This window comes from Podarcis tiliguerta, assembly GCF_965153285.1.
Source record: "Podarcis tiliguerta genome assembly, chromosome: 17".
Classification (NCBI taxonomy): Eukaryota; Metazoa; Chordata; class Lepidosauria; order Squamata; family Lacertidae; genus Podarcis; species Podarcis tiliguerta.
The window spans coordinates 17,778,600-17,796,573 of NC_139550.1; the positions used below are offsets into that span (position 1 = coordinate 17,778,600).

General features: G+C 40.7%; 1 protein-coding gene across 21 annotated transcripts in view; it reads left to right on the forward strand.

The window, feature by feature from the left end:
- The window catches only part of NFIB (nuclear factor I B), a 300,457-nt gene extending 283,265 nt beyond the window's left edge, over positions 1-17,192 (forward strand). For 19 of the 21 annotated variants that reach the window (XR_014506295.1, XM_083420048.1, XM_083420049.1 and 16 more), the window contains one exon: positions 9,204-17,192. Coding sequence is in view for 18 of the 21 variants with exons in the window: in XM_083420048.1 (XP_083276174.1) it covers positions 9,204-9,333 (130 nt within the window). In the remaining 3 variants the exon portion in view is untranslated. The remainder of the gene's footprint in view (positions 1-9,203) is intronic. The other 2 variants (XR_014506294.1, XM_083420044.1) reach the window with 2 other exon arrangements.
- Positions 17,193-17,974: the final 782 nt, after the last annotated feature.

Sequence of the window (17,974 nt, forward strand, 5' to 3'; positions counted from 1 at the left end):
CTTTGTTACTTTGTAGCGTCAAATATTTCCGCGTCAGGAAATGAAAGCATTTTTCCCTGCTGGTTTGTTGTTACTGGTGAGAGATTCCCCCCTAAAAAGGTCAACTCCCCCCAAAAAAACCTCAATAAAAGTTAATTGGGGGGCAGCTAAACTAAATTTGGGAGCACTGGTCAGATATTTGCACTCCGGTGGCACATATGCTAAAGACGGCCCTGTATAGCAACACCAGTTTTGGAAGGGAGACACTGCAGTGCTACCTCACCACGTAGGCCTTTGCTGCCCTTAACATCAAGAGTTGTCTTGGACCAGAGGTCGGCAAGGTTTACCTTGCCTGGGCCAGTTCACTCCAGCGGAGATCCCTCTGTGGGCCGGATCGTGTGCAGCTGCGATTTCCGGCATCTGCCTCTGCACAGACACAATTTCCGGCATCTGCGCAGATGTGATCTTCAGCGCCTGAGCATGCGCAGATGCGATTTCCAGCACTGCGGGCAGCTCGGTTCAGGGGCCGGTTAAACAACCCCCGTGGGCCACTTGTGGTCCATGGGCCTTAGGTTGCCTAGCCCTGTCTTGGACAAATACTTCTGTATTAGACAAACAATGTCCTATGGAAACATAGTGAGTGCATCAGAGAAGTTTTTCCATGCTTTATCCACTCTCACAGTAGGACTGACCTTCTCAAGCCCCGTCCAGGCACAGTTGGACTTCCTTCTTTAATTGTGAACAATTTCACTTCCCAAGAAAACAAAGCACTCAGTTAACAACCGAAAATATATTTGGTGCCCTGGCTTCTTTGCACCCCTAGTGCAGAAGACATATAAGGATGTTCAAACAAACCTCCTAATTTACTCCTTACCTATATGTGTGCATGTTGGGAGGTAGCGTTGTTTGAACACCTCATTGTTCGAAGGCAAGATGCACAAAGCAAGAGGATTTCTTTTTGGCAGTGTGCAAACCAGTTTCCTTCTCATTCAGAGCATAAAAATGTCCTCAGCTGAAAAAAGCCATAGGAATTGCCGCACCGTTACAAAATTCAAGCCAATTGTGCAAATAGAAAACCCAAACTGAGTTTAAAAATCCAGTAGTGCCTCGACAAAAGCGTTTGTATGCTCCTGCTCAAATAATCTGAACCACGTGGAAATCAGCTTTGCACAAGTAGGCTCCAGTGTAGACTAGTGTTCACGAGGCTCAATTTTTCAGCAGCTATTAAGCTGCTATTATTGCAGGGCTGGGTCGTTAGCAGTTTTGAACTTTGGCTGTTTTCTGCCAAGTCTTTCAAAAACGGTAACAGTGTTAAGGCGCTCATTGTCAAGGTATTGTAATTTATATTTCAAAAAGCAAACCTTTTTTCAGTCTTTTTTTTTTGAAGGGATAGCTGCTAATTTAACATTACTTTTGCTGTGCCCAGGCATTTCCTGCTTTCACTTTGTTATCTCGACACAGAAGTACAGTACAACAGCTGGTTTGTTCTTAGAGCTCCTGAGGAGAGCCTTATTCTCAGAGTGCTGAATTTCCTTTTCAGCTGTAGCTGTAGGGGTGTTCTTAATGTTCAACTTTTTAGAGCGGCATTCTTTGCCCCCCAACCCCTCTAAAGAGCTGTGATGCTGATGCTGATAAGGCAGTGAGATGGAATAAGCTTTGGCATGTGGGGGAAGGGAGAATGAGAATAGCCCTGCAGATTTCGGATTCTAACAAAACAGGCAAACTTTCAAAGAACTTAATCAAAATCAAGCAATGTTGTAGTAGTAGTAGTTGTTAAAGTTTGTGCTGCAGTTAGCCAGAGGGTTACTTTCTGTATAACGTATTTGCTTGCTTGGGACAAAAATGCAAACTCAACTTTTGCAAATAAAAACAACGAAACGAAAACATTGCTGATAAAATCATTAGCGGTGGGGAAAGCTGGAAGGATTTGGTTTTTTTATCAGTTTGTCACTATCTCTGTTACACTTTCCACCCAACTCCCTAATAAAACAAGATGTGCAGAGAATTATGTTTCCTTTCCATCTAAGCAAACATCTTCTGAACACTTCCTAAGAAATTAATTGTATTCCAGCCAGACTTGCATGCTGCCATCCCACAGGAAATGGGTCAGCAATCCATTAAGATGCCATTAGATAATCTAATTTGGAACTTAATCTCTAAATTAACCATGCTCCATACTTGAAGCATACTTGAGAGAGAGAGAGAAAGAGAGAGAGAGAGAGAGAGAGAGAGAGAGAAGTTTGTTTGAATCGATAGGGGAGCCGAAGCGTGAAGAAGCCTGTTTGTTTTTTCTGTAGCTGTGGTCACGTCTCAAGCCGTCTGGTAACCAGGAGAAACCAGACATGATGTAATTCCAGATTGAACTTGAACTTCAGGGACTCAGAATGGAGGAACAATGGACCATAGGAATCAATAATGTCCATTTTCCACATGATTATGTTTGAAGCTTTAAGTTAACCTTTATGGAAGAATCGGCAAAAAACAAAAACAAAACAAAAACAAAACCCTACAATGTGACTAAAATGAGGGGAATCCACAGACAAAATGTTCGAAAGAAAGCAACTCTCCCCCTCCCCAGCTGTACTTTGAGAGTTGCACTGCAGATTCCAGCAGGATTAGAAAAGTTCCCGCGCTGCAGTAAACCAGTTGCTTGTTCTGAGCGCTCTTTGTTCAGTTAGGTAGGATAAACTTAATCTTATGTTTCCTGTCAGATGATTTTAGCAGTGTTCTTAGAGAAGGATGAGTATGGTTTTTTGGTTTTTTTCAGAAGTGGTAAGAGCACCATTAACCCCTTGATGATTTCAGAATATCACTTTTAAAATGTTTGTGTGTGTGTGTGTGTGTGTAGTGTCTTCTTGAACCGTGAAACTGTTTTTTTTTATACTGTGATTTGTCCTTTCTGTGAGTGTTTGGCATGTTTATTGAGCAAACAAAAATAAAATGCTAATTCTTATTTATATTAAGTGCACATTGTAATGAACCGCTGTGCAAAATTTATTTAAAAGGTTATAGAAAATTGGGGGGGGGGGCAGATAGTCAGTGCTTGTGTGATTCTTGCCAACTTTAAAAATAACTTTTGAAAAGGATCGAGTTAAGGTTCTGTCACAGAAACCGGAATCGGCACCCTGGAAGCTGAAGTGCTTTGAGGTTAACCTCTTCTGTGCTATTACATATGTGAACTGCAAAACACGTATCAGTGCAGATTACTTTGTTTTAGTACTGTCTCATTTCAAGCAAACTAAATAACAGGGATTTTGCCCTGAATTCAGCATGGTTAGATGTGCTTACCTATCCCTAAATCTGTGTTGGAATTAGACCACAATTTATTTTTGCCTCATACCTAAAACTACAAAGTAACCTTAGGTGTCTTCCCTCTAACAACAAAACAAAACATTGCAAAAAAAATGCATATATGGCCCAAGTCACTGTGAAAAAAGAAATCACAGGAATAGAGTATATATCCATTCTTGGTGAACTGGTAATAGAAATTTTGCTAACTTTTGACCCAAATATGTGTGGCACTGCCCACATAGAGAAAATGAATAGTAGGCGTAAGATGACCTACGCTTCTGGGGAACATTGTGATAGAAGTTTGTAGGAATGAATGAAGGCTAACCAACACCCAGGGCGGGGCAAACGTCGGCTGCGCATGCGTTGCGCCGCTACATACGATGCATGCATGGCGTCGCTACGTAGGGCGCATGTGCAGCGTCACCAAGTACAGTGCATGCGTGTGACACCGCGCATGCGCCCTACATAGCGGTTTGCTGCCGGTGCCGCCAGAGCGCCGTACGGACGGCACTGGCGGCAAACCGCTATGTACAGCGCATGTGCGGTGGCGCTACATCTCTTGCATGCGACACCGTGCATGTGTTGTACATAGCGGTTTGCTGCCGGCGCCGCTCGAATGCTGTATGGACATTGGCGGGATCCTCTGCTCACGGCTGCAGCCACGAATGGAGGATCCTCCACATGCAGTGGTGCGGTGGCCGCTCATGCTGCTGCGCCCAGGGATGGCAGGGCAAGCACCCCACAGTGTGCTTTCTTGTCACCCCTCCAGACATGGCACCTGGGGCAAACCGCCCCCCCCTTGCGACGCCACTGTTTGTAGGTTCCTATTTTCAGTTGATTGCCAAGTAACCATGTACAGTGGTACCTCGGGTTACATACGCTTCAGGTTACAGTCTCCACTAACCCAGAAATAGTGCTTCAGGTTAAGAACTTTGCTTCAGGATGAGAACAGAAATTGTGCTCTGGCGGCATGGTGGCAGCAGGAGGCCCCATTAGCTAAAGTAGTGCTTCAGGTTAAGAACAGTTTCAGGTTAAGAACGGACCTCTGGAACAAATTAAGTACTTAACCCGAGGTACCACTGCATATCTAAAGATAACCAAGATAAGGATCAGGGGATTCAAATCACTCTACAATTCTAATTTCACGTTTCTTCACAACAGCGACCCCATAAAGAGGGAAAGTTGGTGGGAAGAACATTTTACTAAATAAAATGGCGGGACACCACCCCAAATCTGACACAGTTATTGGCTCCCATTTCTTTCTCCCACTGTAACTTCTCCAGAGATGAACGTATATAAGCAACAAATGTACAGTCACACTCATTTTGCTTTCTCAGCAAAATAAAGGACATTTTTTTGCTTTCTCAGAGATATAAATGGCAAAATTTACTTTAGCACTCTTGGATATGTTCTCATGAGGATTATGACCATCAGGAAAAGCACTGGATAATAGTTTTCATTACTTCGGCTTAGAGTACATTCATGGCTCAACCATGGGAAAATAAGGGACACATTACCCAGAAGTAGATTTTCAGATGAGCCTGGTTTGGACTTGTATGATTATTACCATGATGCGGGGAGTGCTACATTGTAGACCATGCTTGAGGATATGTATGGAAGCCTATTCTCCTTTGAGGGGTTATCTATAGCTTGTTATATTTGCAGGAGCAGCAGTGTGAGAACAGAGCAGGCAACATTTTGAGAGAGAAGAATTCAGTGTAGCATTTAGGACAGGCATAGGCAAACTCAACCCGCCAGCTGTTTTGGGACTACAACTCCCATGATCCCTAGCTAACAGGACCAGTAGTCAGGGATAGTGGGAATTGTAGTCCCCAAACGTCTGGAGGGCTGAGTTTGCCTATGCCTGATTTAGGAGCTCACTGCATTGGTGCAAGCATTTCTGCCTGTCTGTTGGAATGATCGCCCCTCTCCTCCTCTCACATGCTGTCTGGGTATTCTCCTGACACCCCCAAGCCTGAGTTGTGGGGGCACATGGGGGAAAGAAACCGAGGAAGCCCTGCTGAGCTAGCAGAAGTCCTGACACAGGCTTCCGCTGGTGGTTGAATGTGGCTCAGTGTTTGAAGAGGAAACTCCAAGACTTGTAGTTTGAGAGAGCGAGAGATGCATGGCTTCTGTGTTACAGACTCTCCCATAGTGCCAGTGTCAAAGTTCCTTAGTTTGAGCTGGCATTTGCTATGCTTGGGAACTGGCAACAACAGCAGCCAGTGTGCTGGAAGAGAAGCCAAGTTACAGGAAACAGGCAGAGGGCCTTCTTGGTAGTGGCACCCACCCTGTGGAATGCCCTCCCACCAGATGTCAAAGCGAACAACAACTACCAGACTTTTAGAAGACATCTGAAGGCAGCCCTGTTTAGGGAAGCTTTTAATGCTTGATACATTACTGTATTTTAAGATTTTGTTGGAAGACGCCCAGAGTGGCTGGGGAAGCCCAGCCAGATGGGTGGGTATAAATAATTATTATTATTATTATTATTATTATTATTATTATTATTATTATTACAGGGTCCAGTATGTATGAGCTCAGCTTCTGATCTCTAGAATGTATAGAAGAATCTGCACTAGATCTGAAGTGGGGTCTAAAGGACATTTGTCATTCATGCATGATTAATATACATACCGCCACACGGCTATAAGTGCAAATCGGGCTGCCAGAAACATAAGGCACTTCTCAAAGAGGCTGAAGGATACAAATCAATTGTTCGGTTTTTCAAAACAGAGGGAGTTTTGGGAGGGAGGGTAGAGAAAGTGACGGGGCTTTGTTTCAGGTTTTTGCTAGGTTTCTAGCTCTGTGCATAAGCAGAAAGCTTTGTTAAACAAGACAGTCAAAATGGTGCATACCTAAACAATATGTTCACTTTAAATTCTATTCTCTTCCCTTATGCAATGAAAATATATGAATAGCAGCAGAAGTTGAAGTTGCCATCAGATAATTTGAAGTAATTCTGAAGTATCCTTTTTATGGAAGGCACAATTTTCAAATCAGACATTTTTTGTGTCTCTTAGACAATGTTCAAATGCCCTAAGCAGAGCTGAGTATTCCTGAGTATTATATTATCCATATTCTTTCTGCTGTTCTCCCACTTCCTCAGAAGTGACTTTTGTTAGTGGAAGGAAAAGACATTAAATAGCATTATGCCAATAGGTTCTTATCAATACTTCCTTTAGTACTTTTCAGTGAACAGAGTTCTGTACAGTTACCTCTTTTGTCATGAATTTTAATAGGTGTATTTTATAAACACTGTTCAAAAATTTATGCCTACCTCTATAGCATTAGGAAACCACTTTACTGAACATTTTATTAACTGGGCAGTAACTCTGGACAAAATAGCACAGATTTTGTGTTTGCTGAACTGTCCCACTGGCGATCTTGGTGATATAACCAGGAAGCATTCAGAAGAGAAATAATTCTAGAGCTGTTTACATATTACATTTGTCATGAGATTCCATCCAAAAAGCTTCCCAATAAGAATTGATATGTGCCTTATATATAATGCTTTGGAAGTGCTTGCCTTGGTTGCTTTAAGACTGTCTTACAAACCATGGCTTAAGAGACTTATAAGTGAACCTACTACTCACTCCCTTCTTCATTTAGTGCTTTACTTTTTGTGTGGCTCAAACCTTAGTTTGCTGTTGCACTCAAACACAACAAACTATGGTCTGATGAGAACAATGTTTATGCACAAAACAGATTGCTGCAAGTTCAGATGGTGGTTTGTGGACCCTGATTTGTAAGTGAGCTTGCTTGTAAGTGAGCCTGTCTCAGTAGTTCAGGTACAACATCAAATGATGGTTTGATCAAACTGGGAAGTTCTGAATCAAGCCATGTGCATAAAGGAAGAAGGGAGGAGTGCTTAAGCCTAGGGCTTGTTCCCAATTGTACTGGCTTGGAGGGCCGCCTACACGCAGGTGCTGCTGTCAGCATTACATTATAATTCTCATTTTTCTTTGTGGACTCTGTGCAGTCCCACCTGGGCATCTGTGCAGAGCAACACTAAGGACTAAATGAAGAACTATGCTTGTAAGCAGCCAAGCTGTCTATATGCCATGTAAAGGTAAAGGTAAAGGGACCCCTGACCATAAGGTCCGATCGTGGCCGACTCTGGGGTTGCGGCGCTCATCTCGCTTTATTGGCCAAGGGAGCCGGCGTACAGCTTCCAGGTCATGTGGCCAGCATCACTAAGCTGCTTCTGGCAAACCAGAGCAGCACACGGAAACGCCATTTACCTTCCCGCCGGAGCGGTACCTATTTATCTACTTGCACTTTGAAGTGCTTTCGAACTGCTAGGTGGGCAGGAGCAGGGACCGAGCAACGAGAGCTCACCCCGTCATGGGGATTTGAACCACTGACCTTCTGATTGGCAAGTCCTAGGCTCAGTGGTTTAACCCACAGCGCCACCCACGTCCCTTCTGCCACAAGTCAGACCCACTGAAATTAAGTGACATGACATGGGCCCATTAATTTCCGTGGGTCTACTCTTGAGTAGAACTTAGTTAATTATCTGAAGAAGTGTGCATGCACATGAAAGCTTATACCAAGAACAAACTTAGTTGGTCTCTAAGGTGCTACTAGCCACATGACCCGGAAGCTGTACGTCTGCTCCCTCGGCCAATAAAGCGAGATGAGCACTGCAACCCCAGAGTCGGCCATGACTGGACCTAATGGTCAGGGGTCCCTTTACCTTTTTTAACTTGTGGCAACTCTATACTTTGTCTTTAATGTGCTTCAGGGCTCTAATCTAGAACTATTCTTTTAATTTAAGCATCTCAGCTGCTACTGCTTTGACATTTTAAAGCACCATTTCCTTAAGGCTAATATCCCAGGCCTGGTACCATTTCTGAAAAGTGCTAACTTTTTCCTAAGAAAGGCCTATGCTGTGCAACACACTTCTGGTCAGAGGGTTGTAAAATTCTTGTGGTATCTGCACAGTGTTAACGTACGAGAGTTATCCTTCCCTCGGGATTCATAAACAATATTGACAAATATATTGCATGGTGCATTTCTAAGAGTCATAAGTTGGGAAGTTTGAGAGGTTTAGATAAACATCTAAATTAAATTTATTAGTCATGCTGCAACAACAATCCTGTTCGTCACCACGATAATTTATTTGCATTGAATATTCCTGTCTCCCCCCCCCAAAAAAAACACAACAAACATAAAAAGATCTGGCTGTTTTGCACTCAAGCACTAGATGTGAAAGGTGTTGCAAATGCTACTATGTTGTTTTTTTTATCCACAAAAATATTGTTGAACATTAGAAAGTTATGAGCCTTAAGAAAACAAAAACCCAGATAAATTCACAACTTTACTCCTAAAAAGCAACTCAGGGAAGTGGATTCTGACAGCCAGTTTTTCCAGTCACTCAAACTTGGCTTTCTGTCAAGGCATGATCCACTTTCCAATGGATGCTTTTCAAATACGATTTATTCAGAGTAGGCTTATGACAGTTAACGATGAACATGGCTAAGTTAGGTACATTAATTTCAGTGGGTCTACTCTGAGTAAGCCTTAGACCACCCAATAAGTAAATAATTAAATATTGGCAGTGACCTATCTGCCTGTTAGCAGGCATAATATTCTCCCCAGCGAGAATAACAATGCAATCTATACATGTCTAGGCAGAAATAGGGCCTGTTTTGTTCGGTGAGACTTAGAATCGGGTAACTTTGTTTATTGGATTGCAAGACTGCTATGGTGCTAGTTTTAGGATCGGTCAATTAGCGTAAATAACACCTGTAGCATATTGTATCTGCATACTTCAAGTTCATCTGTGAAAATTGATGCACTGTTAGAAGACTTGTTAGAATATGGAGCTGGGTGGTGTTCCAATCTTAATTCTTCTTCTTTTTTTAGGTTATTGCTGCTATCATATTCTAAACGATTATCCTGCTCTCTCTTTTCTTTTCCCTCAACAGTCCTGGTACCTGGGCTAGCTTGGTCCCTTTTCAAGTATCAAACAGGACACCAATCCTGCCGACAAGCGTCCAAAATTATGGTTTGAACCTAATTGGAGAACCTTTCCTTCAAGCAGAAACAAGCAACTGAGGGAGATTGAAACTGAACAAAATACTATAAAAGAAAGGAAGACGGGACAAAAAAAGAAGAAGAAGACGAAGAAGAAGAAGAAGAACCTGAAGAAAGAAGAAACATAGACCAGCAATTGCAGCACTTACAATCACTAATTCCCTTAAGGTTGAAACTGTAACGATGTTTTTTTTTTAAAAAAAGGGTCGACGATATTTCACTGATGAGTAGAAAGATGTTCCTCCTAAGTAGCCTTTGTTCTATGAAATCCACTGGGAAATAGATGTTCTGTCTCTGACAATATATTTTAACTGACTTTCTAGATGCCTTAATATTTGCATGATAAGCTAGTTTATTGGTTTAGTATTCTTGGTGTTTACGCATGGGATCACTATTCCTAGTTAGCTCTCAAAACAAAGGCTAGGAGACATCCACTAGAGTTGCAGGAGAATTGGGGCCAGTGAGCCAGCTTTTCTCAGCACTCTTAATTTCTAAAAGTTTTTTTCTCTCTCTAAGGAAAAAAACCAAACAATTTAGCCTTTAATGATCAATCCAAATTTGTTTAACTTTGGCCCTTATAACCCAGCCTTTTCCTACTGCGTTACCTAGTTTGAAATGTTCAGGAAGTCATTTAAACAAACAGGCATTTTATAGAATTGATGCCTCACTTTAGGTTTAAATAATGTGTTATCTTCTCATATGACCGTAAAAACAAAAAAGAGGAAGACACGAAAAATAATTCCCCCCCCCCCACTAAGGAAAACACTTAGAGGCAAGTGCAATTTTTAAAAAGTATATCTAAAGGGGATCATTGTTATAAGTCCTTTAGCCCTTGGACTCTAAATTGAGGGGATTAAAAAAAACACAAGAAGAATTTCAAAGGTATTTTGAACAAATCTATTTTCCCCTCAGTTTTGAAGGGGGGGCATTAAAAGGCATTAATTAAATCAAGACAAATCATGTACTTGAGAAAAAGAAATTGATTGAAACACAGCACTTATGTTGATTTTAGCTTCTGCCTCTTTGAGGTATTTTATTTATTTAAAGTTACTGGTTGCATCAAGAAGAATCCCTAGAGAATGGGAAAGGTTCTATAAAACCTTCATCACAGAGACGGGAGAGAGGTAAATTCACATCATAGGGACAAAGCTTACAGTTTACAAACTGGGAACGCCAGGTTGTTGGGTTGGGTGGGTGTGGGGGGGGGGTGAAATATATTTTTTAAAAATGCACTCTTTTAGAAAGTCTAATAACAGGGTGCTGAAATCTTTGCATGGTGCTCTCAGAAATTAGCCTTGTTCGACACATTTCTCATATTGACAGGAACGTGCATGGGCGGATACATTTTGCCTCTATGTCTCTATAAAAAAAAATTAATTAAAACTACTTTATCCAGTAATCCTAATTTGCACGAAGTTATAATGTCCACATAACGTGCCTTGCCTTGAAATCTAAAAAAAAAAAAAAAGTGACATCACTACACTTGTTTTGCTGCATTTATTATCATTTTAAATCTTTACCATTTTTATGACAAAATATTTTGTACTCCAAGATGGGAAAACGAAAAAAAAAAAATTGACATCATGGATTTTTTAAGCAGTTATAACTTTATCTCACATTTATAAAGCATATCATGGCTGTGTATAGTTGCCGCTTGAAAATTGTAATCGACCAGCAATATTTTCAGTATTTTGGTGTTTTTTCTATTAATCTTTCATGTTTTTCATCTTCCAATTAATATTGGGGGGAGGGGATTCAAATTTATACGAATTATGCAATACCAAGTTTTGCCTATGTAGGTAGTGCTTTTTAGCTGTATTGGTTATTCTAGGTAAGTACACAGATTTAAAAGACAAAAGATTAATGTATGCTTTTTCGTTTGTTCGTTTGTTCGTTTGTTTGTTTTAATTGACCAAAGTGGGTACTGCTATTTTTGCAGTGTGATGAGGTCCTTTTGTGTACTGAGAGATGGGCAGGGGATTTTTTGTTTTTGTTTATACATACATATATCTATCTATTCTGGGTGGGTGGGAAGGATTTGTGAACAGTGTAGCTGTGAAGCAGTGCACCATTCGCCCGGTGAGGGCTACAAAGCGACTCTTCTGCCTACTGTGATAAAAAAAATATATCTCAACAAGGTGTCCTCTTTTTAACTTTCCACCTGGGGTGCAAGCTGAACTCATTTCTGGTTTTAAAATAACAGTGGTAAATAATGACGATGATAAATACTAATAATGGATTCCGTTGGAGGCAGACTTGACTTGAAGAAAAAAAACTCTCAATTTTTTTCCCAAGACCCACAGAGAGCAGCAGCCTGTTAATTTTTTTGCAAAATATATTGCCCCATGCTATGGCATGAATAAAAGCATATTTCCAGGTAGGAATCAGATAAACAATAACATACCAATAAAACTTTTTCCTTCTCCCACGTCAGCTTTGCATTGCAAACAGATACCCAAGCACAAAATACAGAATCATACAGACTCCAACATTTCTCCGATGAAAATAGGGACGTCAATAATAATAATAATAATAATAATAATAATAATATTTATACCCCACCCATCTGACTGGGTTGCCCCAGTCACTCTGGGTGGCTTCCAACATATATAAAAACATAATAAAACATTAATTAGCTCTCCTATACAGGGCTGCCTTCAGATGTCTCCTAAAAGTTGAATAGCTGCTTATCTCCTTGGCTCGGTGGTTGCATAACTCCATACCCTCCCAACGTTTCTCCGATGGAAACAGGGATGTCCTAAGGAAAAGGGGGACATTCTAGAATCAAAACAGAAACCAGGATGGCTTCTGTAAATCCGGGGCTGTCCTTCGAAAATAGGGACCCTTGGAAAGTCTAGCCACTGTAACCTAGTGAAGTCCTTCTGTTTGAGAGCATGGTTATACATGACATCTTCTCATATTAATAGCAGTTGCTTCTGGCAGTGGTATACCTGGTAGGCATTCCCCAGTAGGACTCTTTTCCCTTGGCGAAGGAGCCACTGCTGTTAAATTTGTGATATGGAACCCTCTTTTTGCATTATGTTCTAAACACATGCAGGCAAGGGGCAAACCAGTGCTTCTAAAGAGGCAAAACTGACATCTTCCCATGCAGCTTGTCTAAATGAACTCTTAAGATTGGGCCCTGTTTCCCTGTATTCTACGGGGGGCGGGCGGGAGAGAGACATTAGCCCTGTGCAGATTGTAGTATTCTGCGTGTGACAGCTGATCAAGATGGCGCCAGCCAGCCTAGCCTACTGTCCTCATTGCACATTATGCATCAAGAGGGGGCTGAGTAGTATGTGTCAAACTCTTCTCCCCTCTGCTCCCAGTAGAAAACTGGTATGTAGACAGGGCTAACGTGTGTGTTCAACTTACATGATATTTTGACATGTATTTTGTCCTTGGGTACTTATTATACCTAAATACCAAACGTAATCTGAAAAGCTGCTCCAAGATGTACTGTATTTTTCCGTGTATAAGACTAGGTTTTTTTCCTTAAAAAATAATGTCCAGAATTTGGGGGCATCTTATAAACGGATAGATCTTCCCCCATTTTCTTAAATCAGATTCCCTCCAAATAGGGGGGGTCTTATACATGGGGGTGTCTTATAAACGGAAAAATACAGTATATACCCGAGACCCATGTTTTTTGATCTGCCATTGGCTTTGTACGGGCAGGCAATTTAATCCACTATAGTAAAATTACCAAGAAATGTTATCCAATTCGAAAGTTTCCCAACCTGTCTTTTTTCCAGAACTGACAGATACGTGCACACAGAGGATGAACACTATGACAGGGTGACATTTCCCTTCAGAAAAAAAAAAAAAAAAACATTTTTAAATAGATTTCTATTGGCAAAGATGAATGACAGTGGCAAAGCTGGTTTACTTTCAAAAAACAACAACACAATTTTTAAAAATGTAAGCTTCATATTTTGCTGAATCAAGAATTAATTCACTAAATATATAGCTATCTGAAATAACTGAAAAGTACAAGGTTTCACTGAAATCCCTTAGGCTATGGCCCCATAAAATAGGTCATTATTGTTTTCTTGGCTTATCAGTTAACAATGAGCAGGTATGGACCATGCAGGACACTTCGTAAACCCAGAACAGTGAAGCTGACTGAAACATATACTTCAGACTTTAAAGTGCAATAATTTAATTAATTCTGATTTCCGTGGACTCAAATGAACTCCTGAATAATTGTTGCATTAATGAAACAAATTGATAACAATAGGGAAGATGATCTTATTTATAGAAGGCTAACTTGCTCTGTGAAAACAATATTTCCCCATTGAATTTTTTTGGTATCCAGCCCCATCATTCCTAACAACACTTAATGTGCAAGTTTAGTAATCTCAGGGCTGTGATCTCTGTGGGTTTTTTTCTGCCTTCCTTTTTAACAATACAGCCGTACCTTGGTTTTCGAACAGCTTAGTTCTCGAACGTTTTGGCTCCCGAATGCCACAAACCCGGAAGTGACTATTCCGGTTTGCGAACTAGTTTTGGAAGCCGAATGTACAACGGGGCTTCTGCGGCTTCTGGTTGGCTGTAGGAGCTTTCTGCAGCCAATCGGAAGCCGTGCTTTGGTTTCTGAATGTGTTGGAAGTCGAATTCCAGAACTTCTGGAACGGATTCCGTTCGACTTCCAAGGTACGACTGTACCCATCAAAAACATACTATCTATTCTTAAATTTCCTTAAGGCTGAGAATTCAATTGTTCAACGAAATGTCGCGAACTCAAATCTAGTCTGAGCCTCCTTCCTTCATCAGGAACTATGACTAAATCAAGTCACCCTGTTCTATGTGCACTGTTCTGCCTTTTATTCAGTTGCTTTGGAGCCCTGGCCCGTTGGCAGTGCCACTGAAGTGTGTTTTCCCCTAGAGTGACGTGAACGTTTGAGGCTTGACTAAGGGGTGGGGGAAAGGCAGCGAAGGAGACTGTACATAAAGACATGGCAAAATATTAAATATAGCAATATAGGTGTGTTCAGGTGGGCAGCTCCATTTAAAATATGTGAATGAACCTGTGAAGCTGCAGTTCGAGAAGAACGGAGAATCTTCTTAATGGACCCACCTACCTTGTAGACAGTAATTTGTACACTGTATAGTTTTGTTAAGATTTTCTTTCTTTTTTTAAAGCACCCTCGTTTGTAAAGCTAATTTTTAGCAATTATAATGGAAATGTGTGCCATTTCCGCTTTTAAAGTAAACAAGAATATTCCTTGTTTGGAAGCTGGACTTGAGTTAAAACTCTCCAGCTTCTTAATTTATGTATTAAAACGGGAAAAAAATAAAATAAAGAAATCTGTCCATGTTAGGAGATATTTCGCTATGCTTGAAAAGCATAGGCTACTAATCCTTTTAAAAGAAATTGTAAATGGAGAAAAGTTATATTTTATGAAGGTTATTTTGTTGTATTTAGTATTGGAAAAGTTGGGTTTTGGAGCATTTCAGAATGTTGGAAGCACCACTGTCTTTTTTTTTAATTTTTATTAGTATATATGGCCTTTAGCAAAAGTTTTTGTGATTGTTACATGATGGTATTTAAAGAGTAGGTTCACAGAGCATTCAGGACAGACAGAAAACTAAGACAGTACTTATGTCTCACATAGCTGTGTCCTCAGGGAGCAGAAGTTTGGATTTGCAACTAGGACATTCGTAAGGACTTAAATGGATGAGATTGCACAAGAACAGACTGAGCTTTGTCAGCAGAGTTTGTGTCCTGTCCCTAAAAAAAACAAAACCCCTCTAAATTTTGTGTACTGTGTGAGATGGCGAAGGCTGCAGAGAGCTATCCCGTATTCGATGTACAGTATTGACTTTTTAAAAGAAACGACTCTTACATTGCTGGCAGTTAATGCCTTAAAAAAGCATGACATTGAATATAGTTTACATGTTCCTTTCAAGGTCTTTTGTTAACATTTACCAGCTGCATGCTTCCTAGGCTCTTTATTTTTTATTGGGTTTCTATAGAAAATGCTTAAAAATGAATAAATAAATGAAACAAAATACAATGCAGGCTAATCACGTTGAACAGTGAAAGCTCATAATTGAATGTCCTCTATGCTGAAGGAGCTGAAACCTGCCTCCTTCTTATTTGCACTTTCTGATAGTCCCCCCTGTTTTTTTTTCTTTCTATTTCCTCAAAATTGTGTGGGTGTGCTGGAGCACCGCAGTTGGAGGACAACATGGACCACTGGGTTTGCCCTTTGACCCTGCACAATGACCTTTGCATCAGCCAAACTTATTGCCATGACAACTCTTGTACTGTTTCCATGCCACAGCTCTAATGGTCACATTTGTTAATAGTAAAAAGGGGACAAAGTAGGAGATGGTCAATTTATACATTATTTTTGTTGTTGTTATTGTTGTCGTTGCATTTTTTTTCCTCTTCTCCTCTTTCAATGGTTGTAAGTAGTTTTTTTATATATATAATAAAAAGGGTTCCGTAGTTATTACTCTTAGGAATATCTGTGTGTTGAAATTCAAATGTATGTTGAATTTGTGAAAGGAGCTTCAGTGCCACTAGCAAATCCAAGCCTTTGACACTTCTATTGCATGATTCAATTCCAGGACAACAACGACAAAAAACCCCGAAACAGAACAAGAACGTGGCCTCTGTAAATGGAAAACAAAATGTGAGCTAGTGACACTAAAGCTGGACTTTGTATTACTGTATTTTTGACAGAATGGTTTCGAAAACTGTGCTACAGGGACTGATGTGGCAAATGTGTATCTATATGCAGAAGGACTTTTTTTAAAAGAGGAAAAAAAAGAAGTATGGCTTATTATGCATTCTTCATAAGAGGGCATTGAAGTTGCATGAACTATTAAAAGTTGATGCAAAATGAGAGCGAGAGAGAGAGAGAGAGAGACAAAAAAACCAGCAAAAATGTTTACCAAAAACAAAAAAAGAAAGAGAGAGAGAGAGAGAGGGAGGGAGGGGAAAAAGAAGAAAATAAAAAAACAAAAATAAAAAAACAAATGACCAGTGCCTGTTCAGTTTCACAGTCTCTGTTGAGTTCAGTTGTAAATATGTTTCAGATAACATTTACTTCAAAAATGAAAAAAAAATATGAAAAAAACTACAACATTGTAGAATGTGAGGGGTTACTCCATCCCAGGCTTAGGCTTCTCAAAAGCTACATTAGATTATGTCTTCATCAAGCTGTTAATTTGTGCTTATATCATATAGGACTTTAGTGAACTGGGAAGAAACGCCCCAAATCTCAATGATATTTCTCTGAGAACAACCTTTGTAGGGCTGTGTGTTTCTTTAGATACATTTAGTACAACTGTAGGTGACGAGTAGTCAGTTATTGCTTGCTAGCTACACACCAGGGTTGACCCATTTTAAAACTTTTGGCATTCCCGCCCCCCGCCCCCAGTCTCAGCCTCTCCTCCCCACATTGCCAGAGGCCCCATATACTGACAGCTGTACTTCTGGGTTTTTTTTGTTTTGATTTTCAGTTTGTTTGTTTTGTTCTTTTTTTAAAAAAAAGCATGCACAATCTTGGTGTAATGACATTTTACCCTAGGATGTATTTACACTCTACAAACTTAACTTTTAGAACTGGGGCCTCAGGCAACCAGAGCCCTCTTATGAGCCAAAAGGTTTGCAAGCCAGGGTTGTCCGGGAGGAGAGTTCTGCCTGTTTAGGAGGACAGGAGTTTTCGTTGGGGTACTTTTTCTGTAGGTTGCAAAAACTCAGCTGCCGCAAGTTTTAAACTGGTGTAAATCAAGCTTGAGTTAATGTGATTTACTGTTATATCCAGCCTATACTGCTAGCAGCTGCTCATACTGCAGTCAATTACTGGAAGCAGATATATTTCCTATGCAAAAACTGTTTAAACAATAAAATGAGCTATGCTACAGCCCTCTCGCCACTTGTGTGTTTTCTTTACTCTCCCTCTAAGAGTAATAATTGGTTGGTAATAGTTTGGAAATCGCCCTTAATCTCTGGTTCCTCAGGAGCACAGAATCAGCATTTACAAAGTCTCATTCTTTTCCTTAGTTGCATATGTAGTGGGTAAAGGTAAAGGGACCCCTGACCATTAGGTCCGGTCGTGGCAGACTCGGGTTGCGGCACTCATCTCGCTTTATTGGCTGAGGGAGCCGGCGTACAGCTTCCAGGTCATGTGGCCAGCATCACTAAGCTGCTTCTGGCTTCCGCAGTGCACGGAAACACCGTTTTCCTTCCCGTCAGAGCAGTACCTATTTATCTACTTGCACTTTGACATGCTTTTGAACTGCTAGGTTGGCAGGAGCAGGGACCAAGCAACAGGAGCTCACTCCATCACGGGGATTCGAACCGCCGACCTTCTGATCGACAAGTCCTAGGCTCTGTGGTTTAACCCGCAGCGCCACCCGTGTCCCAGTTGCATATGTACACACACCCAATTAAGGCCCAATTTAAAATGCAGGATTACACAAAACACCTTAGTGTAATGACTAAAAAGAACCAAATCTCTTTTTACAGGACTCTGGGTTTGGGGATGAGTGTATTTCATTTTTATTAGTAATCTTTCCGATTATTATTATTATTATTATTATTTTGGTCCTCTACCACCCAAACCTCTGGTTTCAGGGCAAATTGCAAAGTTTGGGAACCTGAGCTGAGATCTGGCAATAATGTGAAGAGACACGCTGCCTTGCA